Below are 22673 nucleotides of genomic sequence, written 5' to 3'. Positions count from 1 at the left end.
GAAAGATTTGAAGACATTGGAATAGAGTAATCGGAATGGTTCTAAGGAACTTCAGTCATGAAGAGCGATTGGACAAGTTAGGGCTGTTTTTCTTGGAGAAAAGAGGGCTGAGGGGAGATTTTATAGAAGCATTTAAAATTATGAGACATTCAGTCAGAGCAGATCGGAAGAAATCGTTCCCAACCTGCCTTGTGATTCAGAGAGATTCTCATCTGTGCATTGCTAATGAGTTCTTCAAGTGTGGAATTAGGTGCAATTAATTGACATTCCAAACAGCAGGAATCACTCCATGGAATCCATCCCCACCACACTCAGCTTCGAGAATGGATAATTGTGTCCTTAGCACATGGATAAAACGGTGGGACATACAATAAAGAACAAGGGCGGGATTTTCCAGCCGGGCTCGCTTTGAGACCAGAAAATCTCACCTGAGGTCAACAGACCTTTGCATGGTTAAAACCCTGCCCCTGCCCTCCCTTGTCCACTCCGATTCCTGTGGCTGGTGAGATGGGATAATTCACCCCCTAATCAAAGTATCAGTGCTGACAATGTTTTCATAATCTTCCCAATCATGATTGGCTGCTGATAAGTAGATTGAACGGAAATATTAATAAATTCTTTGTAAAATCCATTGAAGACACTAATTGCACTAAGTACATCGTGTCTAATATGCAGTTACATCCTTAATTATCTTCATTGACTGAAAAGCAGCTGGGAAGGAAATCAATCTGGTTGATGAAGGGAGGGGCAGAGTGCCATGGGCCTCAGAACAACATCATTCTTTCCAAGAACTTTATTGTTGTTTGCTTTGGAAAGTTGCCTGATGCAATGGTCAATGCTTAGTTGCTGCAAGAGAACAACTTTGGAAGCAAGGGACCAGTGTTGGAACTGGGATAGAATTCCCTGGCTAATTTATCTGCCTAAATCACCCATGTTCAACTAAAAAAAACAGATACTTAATTGTCACCAAGATTGAAGGAATTTATAGAAATTTCTCCTCCAGTTCATTTAGAACAATTGATGTTGCCTCGCCATCAGTGCTGTATTGTTACTCTTTATTGCCCTCATGAGGTTCTTAGCATTTTAGGTAATACTTGTAAATGATTCAAGATTTTCTCTCATGGACTATATACATTTGACATCCTTGGTTAGATTATATTTAATGTATTGTTGCGAAATCAGTTGGTATTACACCTTGATGGCACAATCCCAGAATGGAACCCAGACTCAAAATAATCCCTAAATAGCCAAACACTTTTAAGGTGAAAGCTATCCACAACTCCTCTTCAGGCACAGAAATATTAAAATAAACCACTTAAAACTACCTCTTTTAATGTTTTACCCATACGAATATAAATCCCTTAAATCTATTTTTGGGTTTCTTAACATCTCCCTCTTTCGAAAGAAAGAAACCTTAAGAATCATGAAGGTTTCTTTACTCTGGAGTTACTTTCACCTTACAAACTTAATATAACAAATATTTAACCACATTTCTTATTACTTTGTACAAATAGTTTCTTATTTCACAAAGACACGTCATATTAAATAGTCACGGTATTTTAACCAAAGTTCATAACTTCACCAACATTATCAGACTTTCTGCTTGGTAAAATTCTAATACTCGAGTCTCATGTTTCTTTTTTTCTTTTGATTGCCAGTTTTCAAGCCTGAGAAGAATGTTCTGTTTACGTCTACAGTGTAATTGTCCTCTTCATTACTTGTAGGCACAGTTCCACCCTTATGCCCACTTTCCAAATTCACATGTGGTAACTTTGTATGTCGATTTAATACAAGCAAAATGTCATATTTGTGTGTCAACATCTCATTTCTTCTCTTATCAAAACCTTTTTAGAACTGGTTTAAGAATATTGTTAAGATGCTTCCTGTGTTCACTCAGAATATTACCATACTGCTTTGCTTATTCTTTAAATTTTTTATGACCTTGTTTTTTTTTCTCCCAGTCCCATTTCAACCGTGTTCTTTGCAGCTCTGTGTTTGAGCCATGTTCATCACTTCCTTTCATTGACGTTTCACAATTCGTTGTAATTCTTCATATTTGCACACATTCTGAGTTATCTTAGCCCTGTGTTCAATGGATTTTGAATCACCTTTGGCAACTATTCACTTGCCTTTCTTCCAACTGCTACATTTTGTGTGTATTTTTAAATCAGCATATCTGGTCATTGACTTAGAGTAAGAAGTCTCAGGTGTCTTCACTTACCTGAAGGAAGAGCTTGAGGTTCCGAAAGCTAGTGCTGCCAAATAAATCTGTTGGACTTTAACCCTGTGTTGTGAGACTGTTCTTACTGTGCTTACCTGAGTCCAACACTGGCACCTCATTAATTTAGAAACATGAGCCTTGACAAAGGGTCACCTGGACTCAAAACATCAGTTCCTTTCTCTCCTTACAGATGCTGCCAGATCTGCTGAGATTTTACAGCATTTTCTCTTTTGATTTCAGATTCCAGCATCCACAGTAATTTGCTTTTATGACTTATGATTTTGCAATGTCAGTCCTTCTGGGTGACAAATTCTCAGTTTCCAATTCTGCAGGTACTTCAGTTATTTTCTTATTATTGTTTTTGAAACCTTAGTAATTTTACATGGATCAGTTCTTTGCTCAATTCAATTGTCCTCCAACACTGAGTTTTTTTCACAGGGACAATTTTCGAATTGTGACATTCCGTACCATCCATCTTCTTCTTTTCCTCCATTTGAGTTTGAAGTCCAAACATCACATAATACTTTTCACAATGAATTGTTAGAATTTCCATCAGTTTTGCTATTTAATTCTGAGGTCAAACAATTATTCTGATTTACTAGAACCTCCTTTCCTTGTTCAAGACATTTTGCACAATACTTCAGAAACAATTCTGCTGCTTGAAGTTCACCCAGTTTTAATTGAAAATGAACCTTTGTCAAGTTTTGCTTTTTCAAATTTGTCCTTTTATACAATTCAAGTTCTCAGTCAAATGTTCCACTTTCCCTCACTGATTCTCCATTGTTTGCATCGGTGCTCTTTTTCTCACTCACAAAAATTCACCAAAAATCCTTAGACAGCACCTTCCAAACCCATGACTACTTCCATCCAGAAGGACAAAGGCCACCATCTGCAAGTTCGCCTCCAAGCCGCTCACTATCCTGGCTTGGATATATATTGCAGTTACTGGGTCAAAATCCTAGAATTCCTTTCCTAACAGCATTGTGGCTCAACCCACAGCACATAGTCTGCAGTGTTTCGAGAAGAGGTCTGAGGCCAGAACTCTCCAGTCACCTGACGAAGGGGCAAACCCCGATAGCTTGCGAGTTTACTATCAAATAAATCGGTTGGACTTAAACCTGGTGTTGTCAGACTTCTTACTGTGTTTACCTCAGTCCAACACCGGCATCGCCACATGGTGTTTCAAGAAGGCAGCTCACCACCACCTACTCAAGGGCAACTAGGAGTGGACAATAAATATTGGCCACCTAGTCATGCCTATGTCCCATGAATGAATAAAAAAAAACCTCTTATTTTGATTTAGATATACTTCCTATCAATCTCCTTCCTAACTTCTTAAAATCTACTTTCAGGACCTCATACCCTTTCCTACTTAAGTCATTAGTACCAACATGGATCATGATCTCTGGTTGATCACCCTCTCCTAGAAGAATGCCTTGCAGCTGCTCCATGACTTCCTAATCCTGCCACCAGGGAAGCAACGTTGAACCTGGAGTCACATATACAGCTGCAGAAATACCTGTCAGTTCCCCTAAATAACAAAACTCCTATCACTGCTGCTCTTCCTTTCTTCTGTCTCCCCTCTTGTACAGCAGAGCCAAATGTGGTGCCACAAATATGGCTCCAATTACACTCCTCCAAGGAACAAACACCCTCACCAGAATTCAAAATGAAAGCTGACTGACAAGCAGGACCCCAAGGGATTCCTGTACTGCCTGTCCAGTTCTCTTGGACTGCCTGGTGGTCATCCATTCCCTTTTTGCTGCCTGGCCCCTAAGTTGCAGTGTGGCCACCTCTCTAAACATGCCACCCATATAGATCAAAGCCTTATGGATGTACCATAGAAATTTCTGCTACCACTCAAGCTCTGAAATCTGGACCATAGGTTCCTGCAGCTGGTGACAGTAGGTTCCTGCAGCTGCTTCCAGCACAGGTGGTCACCTAGGACACCACCAGCACCCACAACTTCCCACATATTACAGGATATGCATTCCACATGACTGAGTTTTCTTACCATGACTTCAATTTACTTACCTTATGTTAATCTTATTTTACTTATACTACTTTATTTTACATGGCATTGACATAACTTCCGCTCTTGCTTCTGTTTCTTATTCAAATCTATGTACTACTTACTTCTAAAAAATTAACTTTTTCTAATTTCCAGCTACTTAAATGATCCCCCCATCCCTCCCCCCAGTAGCAGTTTCTCACTAACCAATGACTTTATGTTTCTCCTGTAATGTTCCACTTGGATTTTTTCACTCAGCTATCTTGTGCTGCTATTCAACTCCAAACCCGCGGTAAGTACACTCAGATCCAGCTGCTATCTTTAAAAGAAATGGCTGCTGAGCTAGAAAATGCATTTGTTTTAATTTTGCAAACTTCTCTCAATTCTGGAAATGTCCCATCAGATTGGAAAATAGTGCCTGTGACTTCCCTATTCAAGAAAGGAAAGACACATAAAGCAAGGAACTGCAGCCCTGTTAACTTAACAACTATCACTGGGTTCATTGCTGGTATTTATAATTGTGGTGGTTATAGTCAGGCTCATAGAAAATCTTGATGCTATAAGGCAGAGTTAACATGATTTTGTGAAAGGAAACCATATTTTATTAAGTTTTGGAGTTTGCGCATTATGGGTAAAGTGGAACATGAAGATGTGATGTACTCACATTTCCAGAAAACATATCAGAGGTCATCGCACAAAAAAAAAGCTCAAAAAAGGCATTATTTGGATGAATGAGTTGGATGAAGGGGCTGAACGTACAAGTGGTAAATTTGCTGATGATAGAAAGGTAAGTAAGAAAGTAAGTGGTGAAGAAGACATAAGAGGTGGCATTTTACAGCCTCACTTGTCCCGAAACTGTAAAATTCCACCCAAGGTCAATGAGCCTTCCCATTGTCTGCCCTTCACCCACTCTGATTCCCCGTGGTGGATGGGGTGATAGCATTCTGGCAAAGGACTTTGCAAAGGGGCATCGATAGGTTAAGTGAGTGGACAAATATTTATCAAATGGGAAAAAGTTAGCTTGTCTATTTTGGCAGGAAGAATAGAAAAGCAGTACAATATTTAAATAGGGAGAGATTGCAGAAGTCTGGTGTACCGGAATATGCTTGTCCTGGTATGTGAATCAGAAGAAAATAGTTTGCAGGTTCAGCAGATGATTAGCAGGGCAAGTGGAGTGTTGTTTATTAGAAGTGGACTGGAATATAATAATAGAGATGTTTGTCACAGGTACAGGATGAGGACAAATCTAAGTCCTGTGTGCAGTTTTGATTTCCATCTTTAAGAAAGGATTTAAATGCATTAGAAGCTGTGCGGAAAAGTTCCATCAACTGATACCTGGATCAGTGGTATTATCTTATTGGGAAAGGTTGGAAAGGCCAGGCCTGATTTGGAGTTTAGAAGATTGAGAGGTGATCTTATTGAAACATATAAGGTGACTTGACAGGGTGGATGTTGAAGGAATGTTTCCTCTTGTGGGAGAGGCTAGATCAAGGGTGCACAGTTTAAAAAAGAGGGGTCATGGAGGATCATAAGCTTTGGAACTCTCTACCCTGGAAAACAATAGAAGCAAGTCATTGGATATTTTCAAAGCAGTGTAGATAGATTCTTGATTAACAAGGATATTGGAGGTGGGCAGAATGTGAAATTGAGGCTACAATCAGATCAGTCATGATCTTATGGAATGGCAGAGCTGGTTTGAGGGGCTGAATGGCCAACACCTGCTCTTAATTTGTACATCCATAAATTTAGAGCACCATTCATGTTAACACACATGTGAAACGTTCCCAGCTTAAGTGATATGAGTCTGCTTCACTGAAATCTGGTGGTGTGGGGCCTAAGCCCACTAACTTGGAACAATGCTGAACATGTCCCAAATCACATTGCATCTGGAAAACTATATCAGTGGGATCATGTCATCCCAACAAAATAAAATACAGTAAAAAGTCTGACAACACCAAGTTTTAGTCCAACCCATTTATTTGATAATAAACTCACAAGCTTTCGAGGGGACTGCCTCTTCGTCAGGTGAATGGAGAGTTCTGGCCTTGGACAGAGCATATAAAGCACAGACAGTTTACAGATTACTGATTAGAATGCGAATCTTTACACCTAACCTGCTGTTCAAGTCTTAAAGTGGCCGACAATGTGTGTGGAAGGAGCACTGATCACAGGCTAAAGAGATGTGTATCCACATCATCCCAACAAAAGGCAGGCAGAGTGGGCTTAAAAATGGAGCTGCACCACTCATCAATACCCAAAAGCAGTAGCTTTTTGAGTTAAGTCGTAGCCTCAGGATCAAATATTGTGTTCCTGATGCGTCTTGGGATCTTAAGGAAGTCTGCTAATAGAGTTGTTCCCATTAGCTGTAGGTTGATATGGGCCAAAGAGGTGTCATCCTCTGTGAATTGCCTGGGGACCCCCCTAAGCAAATCTCTCTAAAGCTGCGAGAAGGTAGGTGGAAGATTCAGCCCCTTCCCCCAACTAACTTCTCTACCCCATCCTTCTCAATACAGGAGTTTCCAAACCCCTTATCCAGAACTCCAGTAGAACTAAATTTCTGGTTCCCCTTCTGGAGATGCAACTGCCCTCTGTACGGTGCCATCACAATACAAGTGAAGTGTGAGCGCTAAGTGGCTTTTAAACTGAGTGTGAAGGCCCACTTGGACTTTGAGCCACAGCTGAGCCTGTTTTCTACCTCCAGGGAATCCCACAGTGATGCAGTGTCAGCTGGTGAGTTACTCTGGTTTCAGGCTGCTCATATAGTCTAACAGGCACAAGAATTGGAATGTAATTTTATCCTAACGAGAGAGTAAATCATCCTCATTCAGATATCCGGTAAATTAAAAGAAAAGGCAATTTTCATTGGATGTGAAATCAAGCCAAACTGTTAAATCTTGCTTTCTTCCTACTGTAGAAATGATTGGGAGAAAAATTTCATCTAAGATAATTGGGACCAGATGTTCCATTACTGCAGGTATATTGTTGAATTTAGTGACATTTTGCTAACAATGCTGGCTAGTCTCTCTCGAGTCAATGTCCCACATCAGTTGTAATGGAAGACAGAAATCTGAAAGCCTGTCAAATAGAAAGTGGAACCCTAGAATGGACCAACTGGAAGTGCAGTATTCTGGAACTGGTAAAAGGCATCGAATGGAATGGGACAGAGGTAATCTTTGAAAAACTATTATGGCAATATTTACAAGTTGAAATGTTGCCATTAAAAATTTATCCAACACAAGTCTCCAGCCTTCCAGCCATGCCACCAAAAAGTTTAGAAAGTTTATTTATTAGTGTCACAAGTAGGCTTACATTAATACTACAATGAAGTTAAAAATAAGTGCTGTTTGTGATTTTTGAAAATGCATTCGTGAGGGAAATTGCAGCAGTGAAACTTTTTGGAGAGAGGGAATGTGTGAAATCAAAAGCTGCACTATTTTCTACAGTGATAATAAAGTAAGATAATGGTCTGTGAAGTGAAATATCAGTGACTATGAACTGTAAAAGGCTCAGCCAGCAAATAGCTCTCCTTAACCTCTCAGACAAAATAATGGTGTGATTTTGTTTTTAAGCTATCCTTTTCATAAGTTCTTTGATCAAATTAAATGAACATGAGGATGATTCTGACTATTAGTTTCTTGGCCTTGAAAAAATTGTAAGTGTATTGTACTCTAATGCATTAAATAGTGACTTGTATTACTAACTTCCATTTCCTGTCAAGTCTTAATGTTGCTAAGTTCAGTTCATTTCAATGCCAACTTGTGCCACAGTGCCATAATCTGATTATTTTGCTTTTTTTAAAAATGAAATATTAAAGTTTCTGTTATATGGGAACATGTGGAAGCCCAGAAATTTAAACTAAGCAGTGTTCGCGGTTGAATTTCTGTTTCTCCAGGGTTTCTGTGAATCTTTCTCAGAGGTTATAGCAGATTAGGGGAGAACTCCCATTTAACCATATTTTGTACGCGAATTGTTTCTACAGGACACTTCTATTTTTCATTGATATAGTCAGCAAAGTAATTCCTGTCCTGGCAAAGTACTGATACCCTTGTCATTCTACAAGGCTAACACTACAACACTTTACTTTGCAATAGGATGAGGCTATGCTTTCAGCCTTCATGATACAGTTTTGCCTTCTAACTAACTGTAAGAAGCATACTTGTGAATTTTGTGCAGCTGATTTCATGATCCTCGAGACCTCCATCCCACAATGTCACCCAGCCAAGTAATGACATGGAAGTTATTCACAGTTGTTTGTAAGAGACAGTAGATAGAACAGATAGTATACCAACCTTCTCAAAAATAATAGTTGCGTCAACTGACATGAGCTGGCCCCCACTGATGCCATAACCTTGTTGTAAAGGGTAGTGGAGCCCCCACTTCTGTGTGTAAATGAGAGTCATGTTGTGCTTCTTGAGAAGTTATAGCAATGGAAACTAAGCAACTGCAAAGAAATATCCCCCTCAGCTGATACTTGCACAAGCCCAAATTTGGCAATTGATCTCAAGTCTCACGCAGTACTAAGTGGACACAATCATATGGAATAAATGTCCATGTACTTAACAAGACAATTTGAGCCATATAGTATGCACCAGCTTCAAACTATTATGTAATTGAAATTCCTTGATTTAATATTGGGTGGCATGGTGGCATAGTGATTACACTTCTGCCTCACAGCACCAGGGACCTGGGTTTGATTCCAGGCTTGGGTCACTGTTGTATGGAGACTGTAAGTTCTCCACATGCTTTCACATGGGTTTCCTCCCACAGTCCAAAAGACCTGCTGGTTAGGTGCATTGGCCATACTAAATTTTCCCTCAGCGTACCCCGAGCAGGTGTCAGAATGTGGCGACTAGGGGATTTTCACAGTAACTTCATTGCAGTGTTAATGTAAACCTGTTTGTGACACTAATAAAATAAACTTCTCAAGCGTCTGTCCTTGCTGTGACTGTAAAACGTCCATGGATTTATTTTTCTCACCAATTATAAGAGATATTTCTGGAATCTACAAGAGCTTTTTAATCAAATTATTCATAACAATTTTTCAGGATTTTATTTAGTTAATTAAAAATACACCCAATGAATCGGAAGTAATTTCACAGCTTGCTAACACTACTAAAAAGCAATCTTCATTGATTGCATTGAAACAAAAATAATTGCTATTTGTGATCAAAAGGATAATGTTTAAATAGGGTTTTTATTTTGGCCAATTAGTTAACATTTTTCTTTAAAACAAAAAGTATTAGCTGATTGCTTATATTTCAGGTAATTAGTTTTTAATTTGCTATTCATGAGTGATGTGTGAAGTGTGATAGTCATTAAAATGCATCAGAATCTAAAAGAAATAAATTAACAAAACGCCTTTTTGGAAAAATGGCTGAAATTTGTGGAACTGTTAAGAGGAACAAAACAGAACACATTTTCGAAAAGCTAAGCTTTCTATGCAAAATTCTATCCTTTTGTCAGTTTTTTATTATGTGGTTAATTGGAAACCCATAAAAATACGACGACTGTCTTAATTCAGTTAATCGGCTTTTAGTCTGCAAGCTTTTGATCCGCATGGCCCTCAGATGTCAATGTCAGCACGTCCCAGAAGTTGAATGTCAAGCAGAAGTTTAATACCTTAGATCAGTCTACAAAAGAATGTTGTTCATGCTTCAGTGTGGGTTGTCATTACTTACTAATGAATAAAACTCCCCGTGGTATCCAGGCAAATTCTGTGATATGAATCGTAGGGTCAAGAATGGAACACTTGGGTGAAGCAGGAGCAGCAGGGGAGCAAAGTCCAAGTGGAAAGAGAGATGGTGTGCGCTGTTTCCCATCATCTGGTAACTTAGTCTGGCAAACTTGATGCTTAAGTAAGATGAAGGTGCTGACACTGATATCCAAGGTGTCCATGGGGCTGACCTCAGGTGTTTCTGGGACCGATGCTGATAGCTCCGGTGTTTCTGGGACCGATGCTGATAGCTCCGGTGTTTCTGGGACCGATGCTGATAGCTCCGGTGTTTCTGGGACCGATGCTGATAGCTCCGGTGTTTCTGGGACCGATGCTGATAGCTCCGGTGTTTCTGGGACCGATGCTGAGAGGCCTATCTGGAACAATAGCTCTTCTATTCTACCATGGAAGGTCACCGGCAGGAAGATAAACTGCCTCTGACTGCAGGCACCTCGAGGCCAACTAGAAAATTCCAGTCATCCTCCTTTTATTGACCTCAACAGGCTTTGAGTGAACCAAGTTGTCTCAATCCACTATTAGAAGAGAAAGCGCATCTGATAGACTATAGCTTCCTACAGAGTCTGAATTCTAAGTATTGTCACACTATATGTCAAAAGCATTTAAAAGAAGTCAATCCATGTGTAATAGTGTAGTGCACCTCCAGAAATGTCAAGACACTTCAGGCTTCGTTAATGTTAGGGTCCCGGACTAGAACCCCAAGGTTTATTATGATTAGACCTCAGCTTTTTTTCTATTTTGGCACAAATGTGAGGAAAGAATGCTTCACTCCTGGAGTAATTCTACTGATAACTTAGTGATCTTCCATCAAAACGAGCTTTATTCACAACATAGCTTAAGTATAACTCTAACAAAATGAAACAACTTAACCCTTAGCAGTTGAACAATCTTTAAACATGAAAAGAAACAACTCCTAATTTTTAACTTATCACTATTTCAGTTCTAAACTCAGCCTTGCTTGTTAACTTCCTCAAAGCACCCTAATAAATTAGTCAAATATGATTATCCTTTCACAAAACCATGTTGACTTAATACAAAGTGCCATGTCATAACCCCCTTTAAAAATAAATTCTAACATTTTTCCTGTGATAGATGTTAGGCTAACTGGCCTGGAGTTCCTTGCTTCCTCTCCCCCTCCTTTCTTGAATAGAGGACATACATTTGTTAAATTCCAATCTGATGGATATTTTCAGATTCTTGGAAATCTTAAAATATTAAAAATAATGGCTGGGATTCCCCAGCTTTTCACTGCCTGCTGCTGCTTCAAGCAGGGATGGGGAATTTGGAGCTCAACCAGGTTTCCATTCACTATAGTGGGACCAGAGGATCCCACCCAATGCTTCTACTATCTCAACCACTATTCCTTTTAAGTCCCTAGGATGAAGCTCACCAGGACCTGGGCACTTTCCAGCCTTCGGTTCCATTAATTGGTATGTTTGTAACTGTTTTATGTCCCTTGCTGTCTTTCATAGCACCCCTACCTCTGGATTAGAGGCTCCAGGTTTAAGTGCAGTGCCAGGACTTGTTGACCACAGAAGGAGGTAATGATAGTCTGGTTCTATGGGTTAAAAATCAGCACAGGAATCCTTCCACCATTTCTCCCACTATTCCCAAAAGGAAAACAGTGTTTGTGTGAAGATAGGCAAGCAACATCTCACGATTTACAATAATTTCTGGGATTTTGGGCAAAATTTTCCCTGAAAGAAATTAAGTGTCACAATGGTGAGAAATCAGAGTGATATGATCCGGGCTGTCCAGCGTGCTCCAGATTGCAATCCTCCCACACTCGGTCACTTTTAGGTAAGAGTGGCGAGCTGCACTCCAATACTGGCAGGGGTAGGGCCTAAACACACCGATGAGCCCGGCTACAGAGTGCTGGGGCAGTGTTCCTTGAAGGCGTCCCACTCTCACCTCGCATTGGATGACCCCCTTCCCCCACAGATATCAGGAACACCCCTCACCTGTGGCGCGTTCCCCCCACCCCCTTCCCAACATGGGTTCCAGCATCAGGATCCACATGATGGGTTATCCTGCTTGACATGCTCCCTCCATCCTGCTCCGCCCCACATCCACTCAGGCCCTGGCATGCTGGCACTGCCAGGGTGTAGGGTGGACACAGTCTTCTGCAGCCCTGGTTTGGCCTTCACGTGGGGTTGATGAGACTGGCTGCTTGTACACAGTAGTCATCCATTCCAGCAATTGCTGTGCCAACAATGTGACTGTTCAGGGTTTGCAGCCCCTCATGTGTTCAATGCATGCCAGTGCCATATCTGCTGCTGATTGTCCAAATACTGTGCTCCAAAAGGTGAGACACCATCTTCCTGCCCATTGGAGCATCATTCTGACTTCCATCCCTCCTCCAAGGGGAATTTTTCACTGATGTGTCTCACTCTGATACCTCCTCCCGCACTCTGGTGTGATAATTTTCACCCTGTGCCACTGATTCTACGCACGTGCTTCATCACTCTGAACTGCTGGTCTCTGAAGTGGTGACTTTTAATGTTTATTTATTGGTGTAACAAGTAGGCTTACATTAACATTGCAATGAAGTTACTGTGAAAATCTCCTAGTTGCCAAACTCCAGCACCTGTTCGGGTACACTGAGGAGAATTTAGCATGGGTAATGCACCTAACCAGCATGTCTTTCGGACTATGGGAGGAAACTGGGGCACCCAGAAGAAACCTGCGCAGACACGGGGAGAACGTGCAAACTCTGTACAGACAGTGACCCAAACCGGGAATCAAACCCAGTCCCTGACGCTTTGAGGCAGCAATGCTAATCACTGTGCCACCGTGCTGCCGACTTGTAGGCTAGTCAAATGGAACATTCCCTCTTTGGGCATCTCTTTCTCCTCTTGATGAGTTGACTTGGGGTGGGTGAGTGAGCAAAGTTGGGGCAGACACAAAAGAAGATATTTTGGTTCAACCATTCTCATTGTGAATGCACTGTCTGGTGCACAACACTGTCTTAACCATTGGCTAAATTCTCCCTCAGTGTATCTGAACAGGTGCTGGAGTTGGTGACGAGAAGATTTTCACAGTAACTTCATTGCAGTATTAATGTACGCCTATTTGTGACACTAATAAATAAATAACCCTGCTCATACTGTTTTTCAGATATAACTGTATTCTTACACTCCCTCTCATGCCAGCTTCCCGTTGTGTCCAGTGCATTGACAGCACGAGCTCCACTATTACTGCCGTGGTCCAAGGTGCATATATCACTCCTTTTATCACCTATGATTCACTATCACCAACAGACAGCTACTCAGGAACCCTGGCTCCTTCCATGGTTATCTGTTCTGCCAAATGAATCAGTTGCAACCAGGTTGGCTGATTGTCAGTCCCGGCTGTCACCTTGGCATCCTTTGCTCTCTTTGACTGCAACAACGTGATTTTAGTTAGCCTGATGTATTGTGCATGCAGAGATATTTCTCTTTATTGTGTCTGTTCATATCTGCCTGGTGCGCACTTTCATTTAAATTTCAGTATCTGCCGTGGTGAGGTTTGAACCCGGGTCCCCCAGATCTTGCCCTAGATCTCTGGATTAGTAGTTCCATGACAGTACCATTCTGCCACTCCCTCCCATGCACCTTCATGAGCAGACTACAAGTACAAAGCTCAATGCTATAGTGAAGGAATGTGCCACGTCCTGCAACTTAGCTGCAGGTTGCAGATCTGACCCATTCCAAGGATCTCTTTGTGAATGAACCAAGTTATTCACTTTGTCAGAATGCCATAGGTCATTAAAGTTTTTTGGCAATGTATCCATGATCTCTGTTGGTCTCCTGCTCACCACAGCTGTAATGTGAATTCAGGCCTTCTTTATGGTTGCTGGTGGATTACATTGGCCAGCAGGGTTCAGGACCCCATGCTCTTCTGGGCCTATTTGACTAACACTTGCAGGTCCTAATTTGAGAAGCATGAAGCAGCTGGACCCATCCTTTGTCCAGCATCTCATCCGTGTGCCATTTTGTCAATACTGGTGTATGGTGAAGAGGGTCATGAACCATTCAGATTACAATGGATCTGAATTCATTCACTTCTCTCTGCTTGCGTGCACTAAGCATTTTTACCTTATCAGTGAACCGTAAGGATGTGGAAGAGAAAATGACTCAGCATAAATGCATCGTTCAATGTTCATTGTGGCTGTCGCTGCAAGGCAGCATGCTATGCGCCATGACCAGCTATAGCTTATTGATTTACTCCCTCTTAGTCACACTAAGCCACGGCTCTCACCAACTTTTACAGATGCACCTTAGAAAACGCGCTCTGGTTGTATCACAGCTTGGTATGGCTCCTGCTCTGCCCAAAACTGCAGGGAACTACAAAAGGTCATGAATGTAGCCCAATCCATCACGCAAACCAGCCTCCCATCCGTTGACTCTGTTTACACTTTCCGCTGCTTTGGCAAAGCAGGCAGCATAATTAAGGACCCCACTGTACCCCGGACATTCTCTCTTCCACCTTCTTCTGTCGGGAAAAAGATAAAAATGTCTGAGGTCACGTACTAACCAACTCAAGAACAGTTTCTTCCCTGCTGCTGTCAGACTTTTGAATGGACCTACCTCACACTAAGTTGATCTTTCTCTACACCCTAGTTATGACCCTAACACTACATTCTGCACGCTCTCATTTCCTTCTCTATGAACTGTATGCTTTGTCTCTATAGCACGCAAGAAACAATACTTTTCACTGTATACTAATACATGTGACAATAATAAATCAAATTTAAAAAAATCAAAACACTGGTAAGTCCAGATACCGTACAGCTGTGAGGGACTGGGACAAGGGTCAACCATGTGGATCTGTCTTGATCAATGAGTGGCAGTAGAGCAAGTGGATGGGATAAAGACCATTGCACTGTTCATTACTTATTCACTGAGGAACTGGCAGCTAACTACATGACTGCAAAATATCTTTCCCAGGTAGTGATGCAAAGATAATGCATGCTGTCTGACTGTGCCTTGTGAATCCAGTTCATGGTTTCAATAGTTCAATATAACACTAAATAGGCAGTAACACTTTTCCCTTACCTGGAAATCAGATGACATCACCCCCAAAGATCAGAGACTTCACCACATATGAGCCTCCTGTGAAAGGGGGCCTTTCTGAAGGCTTACTCTTTATATATGCACTAGTCACCCAATCTGCACTGGGCCCACCTCTGAACCCACACTACAGTCCTGGGCAGGTGAACTTACTTTGGGAGGCAAAAAGCCCATTTCCTTGTGGCAGGATAAACTGTTGGAATTTTGTTCTCAGGAATTTCAATGCATGCTGAGTTTCCCAGACGAGCAATGACGGGAACACCATTTATATTCATTAACATTTCATGCATGCTTATTAAATGGCCACCTTGCCAGAATTATGGTTCCTCCTTCACATTAAGTTCCCACCACTGGAAGATTAGAGTGTTCAGTTTTATGACTGTATATCATTGACATGCAGGTGGTAAACTTCAATCCATCAACAAATTTAAGGTCAGTAGATGCTGCTTTTGCCATCTTTGGATTGTTCAAAGACCCGGATTGGGTGTCAGTAGCACTAACTGGGCATGGTGGCAGGTCTGGTGGGAAAGAGGCAGGGGGGTGGGGGTGGGGGGAAGGACCAGTGGGGAAGGGTGGGACAGGGATACGGCTCAGGGAATGGGAGGGGCAAATGGGGGAGAATAGAAGCCTGCCTGTCATTGGGTGGGAGACTGTTCAGGACATGATCATGACACTATACGCGGTAAGGCGCCAGACTGGGTGGGGCATGTTCAAGGATGCATTGTGACATACGTGTCCTGTTCTCATCTGGGTGTCCCTTAAATCTGACAGTGGGACCTTATCAGGAGCCCATGAAGTAATGGCAGGATAAGTGGCTTTCTGTCATGCCCCATCATGAGATATGTTGTGCTCAGCATGATGCAAAAATAATAAGCTGAACAGAGTAAGATTACACGTAGGAACGGGATCCACTCTAACTTCCACACCTGCCACTCAATTTAAATGAGTTGCATGTTCTCTTCTATCTGCGTGGGTGGTGGTGTACTCACTCCCATATTAACCCATATGTGTTGGACACTTATACTACAGTACATAGCAAGCCTGCAGCCTTAATGAAGTTAAGGCACAAAATAAGGCAATATACCTCAGCTCACTAAAGCAGACTGTAGATAAGCACTCTGATAAGCAAGTGGTGGAAGGGACACTGTTTTGGAAGTGGAGAAACTGGTAAACTCATGGTGGGGTGGTGGGCGCACCATGGGGCATTTTACCAATGTCAGGACTAGATGCGGAGAGGCTGCCTGCCCTGACTTAATTTGCACATGTACAATCCAGTGAGGAAGATTTGCATGCCTATGGTGGGGATCTATCCCACCCCCACCTCCGCTATGTGGAGGTTAAATACAGATGGCCTCCCTGAACCAACCCAGGAAGAAATCTTTCAAAGGCAGAAGAAAGGGCTGTGAGCAGAGAGGGCAGCACCCATAGCCCCCTAACCTTCTGAGGGAGGGGTTTGCCCTCCAACACTTGGCACAATGATTTAAAAACAAAGCTTATTTCCCAAGATTTTCTTGCATACCTCCACAGTGGCCACCTCTCTGGGTGGCAGAACTGAGGTTTTAATCGGGCCAGCAACAACAGGAGCAATCCTTAATTGGTCCTCCTTAATGGGCAGGCTACCTATGATAAAGGTGCCTAAGGATTAAATTCTGCACCGTCCCATTGCCAGTCTTGTATCATTAGAACAACATCCCTTTCCAGTTATGTTTCCTACCTTGCTGAATATTAAAACAGTTCTGATCTGAACGGTCTGTTCTTGCTGAAGCTTATATCCAAGTTCCTTTTGGGCATGAGCTTTTTTAAGGTCAGTCCAGACATAATTTACAATTCAAGTACTTCTCTTTTTACTGTGGCTCTGGTGTTTCCGAATGTTCATGAACCGTTGATCTAAAGTTTGTTCTTCGTAATTACATTTCATTATTTTAGATGTCTTATGTAAGTATCACAAAAATTGATACTTTTAATACCTATGTGCGATTTAAAGAAATATATTTGTTACATTTTTTTGCATTCGATGTGTTTAATATAAAACGTCCTTGGTATATAACTTATACAATATGAAGATTATTCTAGGCTGTATACCAAATGACATTAAGTCAAAATATACTCATTTATGCTAACAGTGATGTACTGCACCATTACACAGCCAGCTTTTTGTTAACAAGCAGCCTGGACTTTAATCTCATGTAACAGCCAACATCAGAGAGCTACGGCTTTTCAAAATGTTTTTCCGTCATGCAAACCAGCCTCTCGTCCATTGCTCTTTTCCACTTCTGCTGCCTCGGCAAAGCAGCCAGCATAATTAAGGACCCCACGCATCCCAGACATTCTCTCTTCCATCTTCTTCCTTCAGGGAAAAATTACAAATGCCTGAGGTCACAACCAACCAACTCAAGAACAACTTCTTCCCTGCTGCTGTCAGACATTTGAGTGGACCTACGTCACGCTAAGTTGATCTTTCCCTACACCCTAGTTATGGCTGCGACACTACATTCTGCATTCTTTTGTTTCCTTCTCTATAAACAGTATGCTCTATCTGCATACCATGCAAAATGCAATACTTCTTATTGTATGTGACAATAATAAATCAAATCAAATCCTTTCATTGATTTCCTCCTTCTTCTTTAACTCCTAAAGCCGTGCTGGGCAATCTGCGTCCTGGGGACCACATGCAGTCTGTCAAGGTTCAAAGTACAGTGCATAAGACATTTTGATAACCATTGCCCACATGCAGATTTGCCACATTTCGCTGGTTTCCATCCAAGTAACTTTTTTCCTGCTGCTATTTCAAAGTTATGTGCACGTAAAGCAAGGGTGTGTGAACTGAGTGTATGCTGATGGCACCCAATGACTGTGAGAGCCATGCGCTCCCTCATATCCTATCAAAGCATCAGTATTTCTTCTGTTTTCACCATTTGAAGTTGATGTTAATTTATAAATGATTCAGCATATTTTATAACTCGTTAGGAAATATTGGCATGTATTAAATGTATTTAATCTTATTTATGGGGTTACATTCGGTGCACATGTCCAATTTCAATCTTGTAGCTCATTGAGATGAAGAAAGATCATTCCTGCAGCCCCCTCACTAGACCAGGTTGCCTATTACTGTCCTAAAGGCACTGGCCCCTTGCTTTGGTGCAGGAGCTGTCGGCTCTGAAGATGTCATCATAGAATCGTAGAATCCCAAGGAGGCCAGTCGGCCCATTGAGTCTGCACCAATCTCCACTCAGGCCCTAACCCCATAACCTCATGTATTTACCTGCTAATTCCCCTGACTCTAGAGTCAATTAAGCATGGCCAATCAACCTAACCCGGACATCTTTGGATTGTGGGAGGAAATGGGAGCATCCGGAGGAAACCCATGCAGACATGGACAGAGTGTGCAAACTCCACACAGACAGTGACCTCAGGCTGAAATTGAACCCAGATCCCTGGTGCTATAAGGCAGCAGTGCTAACCACTGTGCCACCATGCTGCTCCTCAAGTATGTTTCTTTACTGGCACTGTCATTGGCAGTGAACTACTTGGCTAAGGAAAGCTTCACGGCTGAGTACAGGCCAACATCTACATGTGCACATCTTCAGTGAGGAGTCATTCTATTTTTATATGAACAGTATACTCTGTATAGCACGGAAAATGCAGTCTGTTTATAATCAATGCCTCAACTTGAAATGTTAAAATTGATTACCGATAAACTAAAATCGGTATGGGACATTTTCACAGGGACAAAGAGACATGGATGCAAGGGTTGGAGGGAGTAAATGATCTGTCTAGACTATGAGGCTATCAATTTTCATTTGGGAAGTAAACAATCGTAGATAGATTCTCCATCTTTTGAAAACTTGTAGTTACAAATCATTCCTTTGTAGTTAACAGAAAAATATTTTTGATTCAGATAGCTGTAAATGTAAACAGCTGAATGATGCATCTTGAAAAGTTCAAAAAGCTTGTCAAAAATCACTGCTTTTCGTTCCAAAGTACATTAATTGTGAAGGTCTAAGTCAAGAGGAAATTGGAAGGAAGTACGCTATTATATTTCTCCAGCTTCAAAGACATCAAAATGAATCCATTGTAGCTACATAGAAGAAGCTTTTGCTGCTGCTAATCCATTAGTCACAGTTTCAGGCACTGAACCCTTTCACTAAGCTAACAGCTCTGCGGTTGAAGAACAGATTTATTTTTTACTTTTGGCAATTTACTTTTATTGTTGCTAGATTTACACCATGGAGAAAGGATGTGCAAAGGTGATTTTACCTCCATAATATGTTGTCAGCAGTATCCATGCAATACTGTGCCATTGCTGTCAGCAGTTGTCAATAGAAAGGATACAAACTCCTTGACCCCAACAATACTCTCTGCTCAAATGTTCCTCACATCTTCAGCTGAATGCAGTGCAAAATGTGGACTTACTTCTATGTGCATTGCATCTGAAGTGAACATGGCTGGAATGGCAGCTCAGAACAGAAAGCCAGGAGAATATAATTTTATCTTACTTTTTTATGGCTGTTCAGTGGGGACTGGTTTGCTGGGTTCCTAGCAATAACATTAAATGTTGTAAAATCTACTGCATCACTAAGAAATCAGATACTTCTTTCAAACACTTGGGGATTTTTTTGACTATGTAATGGTGTAAAATGGCCTAGTGATGTTATCGTTAGACTATTGGTCCAGAAACTCAGCTAATATTCTGGGGTTAATAAAAACAGAAAATGCTGGAGAAACTCAGCAGGTCTTGACAGCATCTGAGGAGAGGGAATAGAACCAAAGGTTTGAGTCTGGATGACCATTCATCCCTCCTAATGTTCTGTGGGCCTGGGTTTGAATCCCACCATAGCAGATGATGGGATTTAATTCAAAAAAAATCTGGAATTAAGAATCTACTGATGACCATGGAACCCATTGGAGGGAGCAAATGATCCATCTAGACTATGAATTTATCAACCATTGTTGGGAAAAACCCATCTGGTTCACTAATATCCTATAGGGAAGGAAATCAGCTGTCCTTACCTGATCTGGTCTACATGTGACTCCCGTCCCACAGCAATGTGGTTCAACTGCCAACTGCCCTTTGAACAAGGGCAACTGGGGATGGGTAATAAATGCTGGCTAGCCAGCCATGCCCATGTCCCATGAATGAATATATTAAAAAAAATTAGCCACTCATTATACATCTCTCCAGTTTTAATTTCTACTATTGTCCCATCTGAATTATTCTACTTTGAAGCCATTTATAGCCGCTTCTCTACGTGTTCCGGCTAAGCACAATGACACTGATGTGACAGTCATTGCATAAACCTGTTTTAAGAACAAATCTTATTTTGAAAGAATATATTTCATAATAACCTGTCTAGGTAATTCAGATGTGGATTTGCCAGTGTTGGACTGGGGTAAACACAGTAAAAAGTCTCATGTCACCAGGTTAAAGTCCAACAGGTTTATTTGGTAGCAAAAGCCACTGGTTTGCTACCAAATAAACCTGTTGGACTTTAACCTGGTGTTGTGAGACTTGTTACTGGGTAATTCAGACCAGAATCCAATCTGAATCTGAGTTCAAGTTCAGAAAAATTAGAACCTTGTTCAATTGGTGTGCAAAACTGAAACAAAATAATAAAATGATGGAAATCTGCAGCAGCCCATCAATATCCATGTAAACTCTGACATAGAGCCTTTAGTCAAAGAACATTTCCACTTTATTCCTTAAAAGTTTAAGTTAAATAAAACTGATTATTTTTCAGATTCCAATAGTTAAATCCAAATTGTTTACTTCAATCTTGTTTTGTAATCCTGTGTTTTCTTTGCAATTTCGACTGAATTGTGACAATGTTGCTTGTCTCTCTATAGAAAATGTCGCTTCAACATATCCTTCACCAGCTAAAAGCGTGGGAGAGCCTGGTATCACCCCACTTAGCCCTTCAATGTCTCCAGTAAGAGCTTGCTTCCTTTCTCTTCAAGTCGTTCACATTTCTTTTGATATGTTATTGCCAAGTGATGTTTCAGTCTGAGCAGAATTAATAGTAATGCTGGTATTATAATGATAACAATCAGGACATTAACGTGGTATTTTGTTCTGATGTAAAAATACAGAAGTGTTCCAAATTTGGATATATTTATAGCAGCTATGTTTATTTTTCAATTTGTTTTTTATAATTATTATTCAGAATGTAATCCATTGTTAAAACTGGTAACTCATTATAATAGTGATGACTGGTTTGTTTCAGCTGAACAAAACTGAATCCCTGTTCAGAATCTTTGAAGCTTTGTCAGTGATACGGAGCTTTATTGAGGTCAGGTTGGAAACTAGACCATAGCTGCTATGTGCCAGACAAACGTGGCACCTCCAACTTTATAGAAAGTCAGATCTTTGGGAGTCTGAATGAGAATGTACAATAAGTGTAAACGAGCCCGATTTAGCTAATATGTTTATGAAAACAAGAGATCTTGCAGATTCTATGATGAAAGATCCCAGCTCTACCTCGTCATAGAATCCCTATAGTGCAGAAGGAGGCCATTTGGCCCATCGGGTCTGCACTATCCCACGCAGGTCCTATCCCCGTAACCCCATTTACTCTGCTAGTCCCCCTAAAAGTCCCCCTCGTCCATAAGAAGATGATTCATTGCGAGGTTACAGGAAAAACTCACATTTGTTTAGCACCTATCATGTCCTCAAGATAATTCCAAAAAGCTTTAGCCAAGGAAGTAAATTTACAATGTAGTTTGGGGTTGGGGTGTGGAAGGGAGGGGGAGATAATTGTTTGCCAGAACTTCAGGAGAACCCTGACTCCCTCCGAAGAGTACCCTTGGATCATTTAAGTCTGCATAAGAGGAAAGACTACGCTAGTGATCACAGGTGACTTGCTGCCAAGTTTCAGCAGTGAGGCAATTCTTTCCAAGGCTGAGAAAGGCACTGTGACATTAAGCCTCTATCCAATAGGTCCCCTCTATACCAGTGTGGAGCACAGTGACAAAACCGATAAATTTGCTAAGAAATCTTCATGGCTTCATTGGTTCCCACAGTATATGTGTGGGGTTATGGGGATAGGATGGAGGAGAGGGCCTGGGTGGGATGCTCTTTTGGAGAATCGGTGCAGACTCAATGGGCCGAATGATTCCTTTCTGCACTGTAGGGATTCTATGGTTCTTCCAAGCTTAAAAATCATCTGAACTCACAGGATGCATAATCCATCTTGATTCAATACAGGAATTGGTCAGTTTATCTGGGTGAATGGTCAAGCCATTCAATTTAAATACAGGCACCTTTGGGACTTATTCGAGGGCTGCTGCCCCAAGGCAGATGGCCCAACTTTGATCTCTTCATTTGGTCAAAGTGCCTGTGAAGGCACAACTGGCATAGGTGGTGAGAAAAGAACTGCTATGTGAGAATATATTAGTGCTACAGATTAAATTGCTTATTGCTTACTGCATGAGAAGCTAACCAAGCTTAATAGTTTGAGAAGTCCATCCATGGGCCTTCCCACCACTGACTAAACCAAGATGGTGGGAAGGTGGCAGTGTTCCCACCTGCCATTCACCTGCAGATTAAATGCCCTCCCACCAAACCTGCCGAGCAGGGCAAAGATTCCATCCCCAGCATAGTATTTTGTTGCCTTACAAAGATGGAAGATCACGTGACTACACGCGGGAAGAAATGTTAAAATT

At 41.4% G+C, this 22673-nt stretch overlaps 1 protein-coding gene across 2 annotated transcripts in view; it reads left to right on the top strand.

The window, feature by feature from the left end:
- The window catches only part of hspa12a (heat shock protein 12A), a 130934-nt gene that overhangs the window by 36258 nt on the left and 72003 nt on the right, over window positions 1-22673 (top strand). For both annotated transcript variants that reach the window (XM_080205835.1, XM_080205833.1), the window contains exon 2: window positions 20859-20941. In XM_080205835.1, coding sequence (XP_080061961.1) covers window positions 20859-20941 — 83 coding nt within the window. The remainder of the gene's footprint in view (window positions 1-20858; window positions 20942-22673) is intronic.

The sequence above is a fragment of the Carcharhinus amblyrhynchos genome, chromosome 17, assembly GCF_965287045.1.
Source record: "Carcharhinus amblyrhynchos chromosome 17, sCarAmb.v2.hapA, whole genome shotgun sequence".
In the NCBI taxonomy this organism is placed as follows: domain Eukaryota; kingdom Metazoa; phylum Chordata; class Chondrichthyes; order Carcharhiniformes; family Carcharhinidae; genus Carcharhinus; species Carcharhinus amblyrhynchos.
The sequence above is the reverse complement of the archived record's forward strand: the minus strand, read 5'-3'. Positions and strand labels throughout refer to the sequence as shown.